General features: G+C 38.8%; 2 protein-coding genes across 2 annotated transcripts; both read left to right on the top strand.

Moving 5' to 3' along the window:
• Window positions 1-125: 125 nt before the first annotated feature.
• Window positions 126-3,124, top strand: LOC110373377 (L-threonine ammonia-lyase). The gene is made up of 9 exons (XM_049848640.2): window positions 126-332; window positions 415-528; window positions 735-805; window positions 922-1,209; window positions 1,367-1,529; window positions 1,818-1,973; window positions 2,167-2,303; window positions 2,455-2,680; window positions 2,894-3,124. The coding sequence occupies exons 1-9, from the start codon at window positions 315-317 to the stop codon at window positions 3,065-3,067; spliced, it is 1,347 nt and encodes a 448-aa protein (XP_049704597.1). The 5' UTR covers window positions 126-314; the 3' UTR covers window positions 3,068-3,124.
• Window positions 3,125-3,586: 462 nt separating this feature from the next.
• Window positions 3,587-8,293, top strand: LOC110373473 (L-threonine ammonia-lyase). Its single transcript, XM_021330749.3, has 9 exons — window positions 3,587-3,733; window positions 4,170-4,283; window positions 4,571-4,641; window positions 4,890-5,177; window positions 5,766-5,928; window positions 6,250-6,405; window positions 6,578-6,714; window positions 6,949-7,174; window positions 8,017-8,293. Exons 1-9 carry the CDS (start codon window positions 3,716-3,718, stop codon window positions 8,188-8,190), a joined length of 1,347 nt encoding a protein of 448 aa, XP_021186424.2. The 5' UTR covers window positions 3,587-3,715; the 3' UTR covers window positions 8,191-8,293.
• The last annotated feature ends 362 nt before the right edge of the window (window positions 8,294-8,655 follow it).

The following is an 8,655-nucleotide window of genomic DNA, read 5'->3' as shown; positions in this document are numbered from 1 at the left end:
ATAATAATGTTTTTTTTATGTACCTATGCATAAGTTTCTTTATCCAAAACCCAAAGCATAACAATTTTTACAACTTTATTATCCTCTTTCACAAAAACCTCTGGATTAGCATGACAGAAATAAAAACAAATTAAAATAAAATTTGTCAAGCGTAATGTCGGCATTTGTGCTTTTTCAAAATTTAATTATTTATTTATAAGCATATCCACAAAAATGAAACAAAATTAACAAAAAAATGTGAAACCAAAAAAGATAAAAACACAAAAATATTATTTTTTCTAATATAAACGAAAACATTAATATTTATATACAACATGTCGAATCCAAAAGATGTAAGTACTTATTCAAGTTATCTTGGAAGTTTCTACTAGAAGTATTAATTTTTAATTAATATATTTCTAACCTGACACTCAGGATCCCGAATACGATGAGTGGTGCGATCCAGACAATCCACGTAAAGTCAAATATGAGGATATACTGGCTGCATCACGACGTATTGTAGGACAAGTTATTCGGACACCATGCGTGGTGAGGACTTTATTTTAAACAGTTTAGATAGCGATTTTGGATTGATGAACATTAGGGCCACTAAATCTCGTTTCAAATATACTTGTCGACTTTTTTATGTACTTTAAAGTATCATTGGTATACCAATAAGTTTTCCAATACTATTTACGCCTATTGATAATTTTGTTTTGGCGTACATTTAAATTATTCACTATTTTAAATCGCAGAGAGCTCACATGTCAACAAAACTGGGACTGGAATTATATATGAAACAGGAATTCTTTCAAGTCACAGGATGGTAATAAATATTTTGTTTGTTCTTAAGATAATTTCTACAACTATCACATTTAAGTAAAACTTTAAATGGATTTGTTCCTTAAATTATCAAAACTAATAGAGTCAAATTTTTAATAGCTTCAAAGAACGCGGAGTTCGAAACACTTTGTTGTTGCTGACTGATGATCAAAAGAAGTATGGAGTAGCTGCTGCCAGTACCGGGAACCATGCAGGCGCGCTGGCCTACCACTCGGCGCAGATGGGCATACCTAGCCTGGTGGTGATGCCCGTACATGCCCCCATCACCAAAATAAATAAAGCTGAAAGATCAGGAGGAAAGATAGTTCTACATGGAGCGAATATGGCTGAGGCGAAACATTTTGCTATGTCAATGGCGAAAGAGAAGAAAATGATGTATATTAACGGGTAAACCTTAATTCCCTATTGTCGCAGTAATAATAACCTAGTGCTCTTTTAGCATATCTTTAATCCATAAATAATACACTGTCTGGCAGTCTAAATCCTGACAATCAACAAAGATGGAAATTTTTTATTTTAATGTGACATCGTAATATTTTTGCAGATACGATCATCCGAATGTCATTGAGGGCCAGGGAACTATTGGCATAGAGATAATAGAACAGCTGCCTGCTGTAGATGCTGTACTGGTACCTTGCGGCGGGGGAAGTCTGCTGGCTGGGATAGCCATCGCTGTAAAACATCTGAAACCAGACTGCGAAGTCTATGTAAGTTTAATTATCGTAAAAACGTTCCAAGATATCATCATCATCATATTTAAGGACAGAGCTTGTAGGTTTTGTGAGGATTATATGTTTGCTTTTGTTTGTGAGGATTTTTTCTGGCAAAACGGGAAAAAAGATGGGAGACAAAATGGTTTAATGGATCGCTAAGGAATCATTTTTTTTATTTAGGGTAGCATTATGTTAGCTAAGTCACTGGCCGGACGATGTAATTTTTATTAACGCACTTGGCTTTTCAAAGCTTTCAGTAATTAAAAAAAAATGTGATTGCAGGGTATAGTAACAGATAAGACATTCAGTATGGTAGAGGCTCTTAGGAAGAATGAACGCATCTGCATAACACTGGAGCCATCGATAGCTGATGGATTAGCAGTAAACAAAGTCGGTGTCAACACGTTCCACAATGTGAAGGGTCTCGTCGACAAAATGGTAACACACCTATACGTAGCATTTTTAATTTATGTCAACCCGTTTCTATCATTTCATTCCTATCATGCCATTTTCAGATGACATGTGGGTGGCTAAAAAAATATGTATAGTGTGCACCACACTAAAAATATCTCCATTTACATTTAGATTTTTTTTTAAGTCATAGACAGTGCGAGTACTCTTTTTTTTTTAGATTATTGTAAGAGAGGATTGGGTGGCTCGTGCTATTATGCATGTCATTGAAGAGGAAAAAGTCGTTATAGAAGGCGCCGGCGCAGTAGGCATTGCTGCCATTATGGCCGGCTTGTTCCCTAACTTAAAAGGCAAAAAGTAAGTCCTAATTCATCATAAGGATATATTCATCATAAAAAGAAATATCTAGACCCCTACATAAGCAGTCCTCCTAAAGTCATCCTAAAGAGTTTATAAAATATTGAGCACTTTTACTAGTTTTTAATTCGAATTTAACTGTTTATTTTAGAGTGGTAGCAGTCTGTTCTGGGGGTAACATCGATGCGACTACTCTGTCGCGCGCGCTAGAGCGAGGCATGGCAGCGGAGGGTCGGCTGGTGAAGTTCAAGGTGACGGTGTCGGACCGGCCCGGAGGCCTGGCTGACTTGTGCAGCATGCTCGCAGGCATCGGCGTCACCATGCGGGACTGTGTGCCGGAACGTGCCTGGGTCAAGGGTGATGTTTTCAGTGTCCAAGTAAGTAAACTCAACTTTTGGATAAACTATCAGTTGTTAGCAGTGCTCCTTAGAAAGCAATATCTTTTTTGTAATTGTTTTACATATTATGTTGAAACTGAACTGATAATGAAGGCACGCGATATACATACATATAGTTAATGGTATCATATCAATTTCCCCAAAGCGTGCTTGTTGTTGGATTTTTTATCAGTATTAATTCTTGTTTTGCAGTTGAAAGTAATTGTTGAAACCAGAGGATGGGACCATACGAAGGAGTTGGTCGAGTCTATCAAGAAACATTATAAAGAGTACTTCTTCCAAGAGATGACAGAGCGCTCCGACAAAATAGCGAGTACTAAGCGCGGGCCCTGCCTGGCGCCCAACCCTGTGTGCATGCAGAAGTGATTCGAAACAATGTGCTTTTTCTATGCCATGTCAAATTAATATAATGCTTGTGATTTCCTATTGGGTTACATTTTATTTGTTTTTACCATAACTTCTGTGTCACCAAGAGGAGAATTGCCTAGTTTCATGTTTGTTGAGCAATTCGCTACTACCAATGTTTTAATTCTAATTATGACTGACCTAGGCCGATAGCCGAAGCCGGGCAACCCATAGATGTATAAGTAGTCAAACGGTAATGGGATCCTAAGTCAATGGGGCAACCAAATCTGATAGGGAGAGTGGCACGAAGCCATGCTCGGTGATCATCGAGATAATTGTGCTTCTTGTGTGCTTCTTCTTCTTTCGTGTCGATGACATGTCTTACATATTGAGACTACACTTTGTCAGCCCAATATAGCCGCGATAGCGAGAGCACGCTCTACGTCCTAGAGCCGTCGTCCAACTAGGTAGAGAACAACAAACACGAAACATTCTGAAAGATGACCTTCTTTCACCACAAAGCAACGACAAAAAGAAGTTAAGATGTCAAATTCAATATCGACATCGACAGTCAACATGTTTTAATAGGCATTTTTCCCAAATTTTTATTCAAAATCAATATGAAAATTTACTAGTGTGATAACGTAAAAATTGGTATTTAAGGCTAAAATGGCGAATCCTAAAGATGTGAGTACCATTTCGGAAACTTTGACTTCGATTGAAAAATCTTGGAGGATGTCTCAAGTCTTTAGTACTCTTTGGTCGGCAGATAAACTACGGAGCATTCTGTTATAAGGCTCACTATGTTTCATAGTACCTACAGTAGAATAATCAAGCACTATGAAACCCTGCTTCTCCTTGATTACAGTTCAAAGTTTTTAGGTTGAAGAGAAGGATATCTTTAGCTGCCTAGCAATTAATCCATGTATTCAAATTGTAATGTCAAATTTACTTACTTAGCTATATACCCTTGTGCGAAAAAGGAAGAAGATAAAAAATGTACGCTTGTTCCACTGAATTCTATGCAGGTGTATTAAGTCGGGCCACACACTAATGAAGTGGTAGCTTTCTAAAAAAAATATATATTTCTACTTCTATATTAGGGAATGACTATTGTTTGTAGGATCCGGAGTACGATGAGTGGTGTGATCCAGACAATCCGCGTAAAGTCAAATATGAAGATATTCTAGCGGCGTCACGACGAATGGTGGGACAAGTCATTCGTACACAATGTCCGGTAAGTCATCTATACCCTGCAACATGTCATAGCGTTCATCTCATCTGACCAATGTCGTAACATACATAATAAACATGTGGTATCTTCTTTTGGAAAGAAACAAAGGAAAGGTATCTTCGCCTTTTAAGAAGTATAAGTATTAAGGCAATTAAGGAAACAAAATACTCTCAGCTAGATTATAATTTAAGATACATATCTGAGACAATTACATTATTGCTATGGATCCTCGACAGATTTAACAAAATATCCGCCAACTATGATTCAACATGAAAACATTTCTTTCGCAGAGAGCTCACATGTCAGAGAAGCTGGGATTGGATTTGTATATGAAGCAGGAATTCTTACAGGTTACAGGAAAGTAAGTATATACGAAGCATTGTTTCGTCATAAGTTAACCACCTAACTCTTCTAATTATTAGCAATTTAGCATTGACTATTCTTATGATAAACAAACTCCCATTAGAATGTTAAAATCGATCATGGTGGGTGAAGGTGACACATTTTTTTAATGTTTAATGTAATATCATTGATAAAAACAGAAACGCCAGTTTCTCGTAGCGTGTATACTAACATTACACACTGACAATAATCCAAAATGTTCAACAGTTTCAAGGAGCGTGGAGTGCGCAACACCTTGATGTTGCTATCCGACGAACAAAAGAAGTATGGCGTGATATCAGCTAGTTCTGGCAACCACGGCGCTGCGATGACCTACAACGCGGCTAAGCTAAACATACCATGCTTGATCGTCATGCCTGAGCAGGCTGCCATAGCCAAAATAGTCAACGCAGAGAGACCTGGCGCGAAGGTTTTACTGCATGGTAAAAATATGGCAGAAGCTAAACGGTTTGCAATGACTACGGCCAAAGAGAAAAAAATGATGTATGTCAATGGGTGAGTTTATATTCAAACATAAAATACAAAATTCGACTATGCAGCTGACCACGCAGGACGGAAAGATGAGCATAATGCAATTAAACCAGGCAGCGCCCCATCAAACCGTGCATGATGACGAATTTTTGACGTGTGTGACGCCATAGTGGCTAGTAGACGAATTAAAATAGCAAGTAGCTTTTAAGTGAATCTGAAAATAAAGCCTTGCGGCTATTTTCATTTTATATATCTACCTACAGTGGAATAAAAAAATTGAGGCTACTGAGGCTAGACATATTGGAAGGAATTTCACACCACAGAATCAAATCAAATCACAACTCATTTATTCAAACTTGGCTGCAAAACAGCACTTTTCGAACGTCAAAAAAAATACAAAAGACAGCCCCCAAAACGCCCATCCTTCACCACTTCCTATGTGTTTTTGCTGGGAAGAAGAAGTGGCGCAACAAACTCCCCAGCAACACATTGTCTGTCTGTAGGTTAGAAGAACCTTAAACATTGTTTGATATGTACATTTGTATACAATGTAATTTGTATATTATATATCAACTTATTACGTACTAAATAAATCGAATATTTGTATTTCAGTTACGACCACCCAAACGTAATAGAAGGCCAAGGTACCATTGGAATAGAGATATTAGAGCAGTTGCCCACAGTGGACGCTGTGCTCGTGCCGTGTGGTGGCGGTAGCCTGCTGGCTGGAGTAGCCATAGCCATCAAACATCTGAAGCCTGACACTGAGGTTTATGTAAGTTGAGGTAACATAAGGGTGTCTGCACGGTGCACATAGCTTGAGCAAGTTAACATGCGCAAGTGACAAGAGCACGCGGGTGGGTATTTTGCTTTGGTACATGCTCGAGTCTCCGACCCGCACATTTTTAAAATGCATGTCACCTGCGCGTGTGCCTCAACATGCTCAAGCTACTTGCACCATGTAGATGCACCCTTAGTTAACCGAATTTATAGCTACGATACCTTGTGGTATAAGATCCTAACTAGATTGACTGAATCCAATATCAGAAAATCATAAAAAAAAAATTATCATAAAAATATTTTTTTTCCATTTCAGGGAATCGAAACAGATAAAACTTGCAGCATGGTGGAATCACTCAAGAAAAACGAACGAATCTTTCTACCGATTGATTCCTCGATCGCGGATGGATTGGCCGTAAACAGAGTCGGAGTGAATACTTTCTTCAACCTCAAGGGCCTGGTCGATAAAATGGTAAATTTGAAAGTAGTGCCACCATTATAACATCAATAAATATTAACGAGTGGAGAGAAAAGAAACAGAAACCCCAAATAAATTGGGATAAGGGCAGGAGGATGATGATGATGATGTAAAGAAACAGTTGCTGCAAAAAGATTTTTCTAAATCAATTGCTTATTTCTTTCAGGTTGTCGTAAAAGAAGATTGGGTGGCTCGTGCGATAATGCATGTTGTTGAGGAAGAGAAGTTTGTGATAGAAGGCGCCGGAGCTGTGGGAGTAGCAGCTCTTATGGCTGGCCTATTCCCTAACTTGAAAGGCAAAAAGTGAGTCACACTTTTTTAATGTGTGGATTTGTTTTCAGTAGCAGAGTTATTTGATATTGTGAAGATAAAACTTGTTGCTCAATGGAGTAGATGACGTATACGGATCACCATACTCCCTATACAGATACGCTCCCAAATGGGATTTTTTAATAAGGGAAACCCTACAGTTTCAAAATTACTAACATCAACAAAACTGAGCTACTCCGTGAACACGATTTATTTTGACGATTTCAGAGTTGTAGTGGTGATCAGTGGCGGGAACATAGACACGACCACGTTCGGCCGTGCGCTCGAGAGGGGTATGGCTGCTGAAGGGCGCCTGGTGAAGTTCAAAGTGTCGATCTCGGACCGTCCCGGCGGGCTGGCGGAGCTGTGCGGCATGCTGGCCGGTATTGGCGTCACCTTGCGGGACTGTGTGCCCGAGCGAGTGTGCGTCAAGGAAGCTATTTTTAATGTCCAGGTAAGGATTTATGTACTTGTACTCGCCCACTAAAGCTAAGCGTCCACTTGTCGGTATCGTACGCATCGGACGCATCGTACAAAACGGATAAATATTTCACAGTGCGTCCACTGAACCGGCAGCATACGGAATACCGACGGTGAGTACCAGCATACGGATTGACGATGCCAGTTCATTCGGATTTTTATAGTGAACGCACGTGTGTACTCTATGAGAATGGAGGAAAGCGATGAAAAATATTTGCCGTTGTAGCTTGTTTGTTAGCAGAAGAGAAAGATTTGGAAAAAAAGACAACAAAAGAAAACATATTATAGTATCTGTAGGTACACAACATATTCAAGAAGAGATCGGAACAAGGAGAATATCACACCCTATTTCCTGATTAGCTAACCGATGACACAAAGTTCTTCCTATATTTTCGACTGGCGATGCAGAGCGAGCGCGCGGACTGCGTCCACCGTACGATACCGACAAGTGGACGCTTAGCTTTAGAGTTCAGTTTTTTCTCGGGTTCAGATAAACTATATTGTGGGGAATTCTGAACGTTGCCGCTCAAAAACTGTTGCTTCCATCAATGTAGGATGCAACAGAAATAAACTAGATGGTAACATAACTATATATAAAGTACGAAGAGTACTTTATATATATAGGTTGCTACATAGGTTGCTTCTTTTAGAGAAAAAAAACACTTATCTAAAAGAAAAAAGTAAAAACCTATGTGCTAGTATGTTAATGCATAATGCATTTTTCGACCATCTAAATCCAGTTCTTCTACATCTAAAATTAGTACCTACCTTCTCGCGATTCATCTTAATTTAACAAATTTTTTTTCAATATTTTAGTTCAAAGTAATCTGTGAGACCAGAGGATGGGACCACACTAAGGAGTTGGTAGACGTTATCAAGAAGCACTACAAGGACTATCTCTTCCAAGATATTAACGAGCACCCCGAAAAGTCTTCGACCGCTAAACGTGGTCCGTGCCTAGCCCCAAATCCAGTATGCATGCAGAAATAGTATACGATGTCCTAAAGAAGTACATACCTACTGATCATAATATAACACTTGTATTTAGACCCATGTTAGATAAGACTGTCATAATAAATAATTTTAAATGCAATTGTTTTTTTGTGCTCCGTAAATAGTCCTATCTTAAACATACTAATATTATAAAGTTGTATTGGGATGCTCGAGGTCATACCCGGTAAGTCACCAAATCATAAATATGTATTTCATTAAATTATACGAACTTAACTACGAGCAGATTTTACTACGCCGCGACAGTTTAACTACGCCACATGCTACACACCAGAAGCTACGGCGTAGCACGGCGTAGTTCGGTGTAGCAGGAATTTCGTAGCATCTCTGAATCCTTGCCTGATAAATCGAAAATTATTTTTATAAAGGCGTCTACGGTCGATTTCGACCACGACGGCTGTTCTCATTTATAGAGATTCACGAACATTTGCGCAGACACAAGTG

Source organism: Helicoverpa armigera, chromosome 20, assembly GCF_030705265.1.
Source record: "Helicoverpa armigera isolate CAAS_96S chromosome 20, ASM3070526v1, whole genome shotgun sequence".
Lineage (NCBI taxonomy): Eukaryota > Metazoa > Arthropoda > Insecta > Lepidoptera > Noctuidae > Helicoverpa > Helicoverpa armigera.
This window is presented reverse-complemented; position numbering and strand designations above follow the sequence as displayed.

What these genes read in the sequence shown, in the direction of transcription:
- LOC110373377 (XM_049848640.2), top strand. An exon ending in TTATTCGGACACCATGCGTG is followed by an intron (nt 529 to 734) that starts GTGAGGACTTTA and finishes TTTAAATCGCAG; the next exon opens with AGAGCTCACATGTCAACAAA. An exon ending in AGGGTCTCGTCGACAAAATG is followed by an intron (nt 1,974 to 2,166) that starts GTAACACACCTA and finishes TTTTTTTTTTAG; the next exon opens with ATTATTGTAAGAGAGGATTG.
- LOC110373473 (XM_021330749.3), top strand. An exon ending in TTCTTACAGGTTACAGGAAA is followed by an intron (nt 4,642 to 4,889) that starts GTAAGTATATAC and finishes AATGTTCAACAG; the next exon opens with TTTCAAGGAGCGTGGAGTGC. An exon ending in AAAATGATGTATGTCAATGG is followed by an intron (nt 5,178 to 5,765) that starts GTGAGTTTATAT and finishes TTTGTATTTCAG; the next exon opens with TTACGACCACCCAAACGTAA.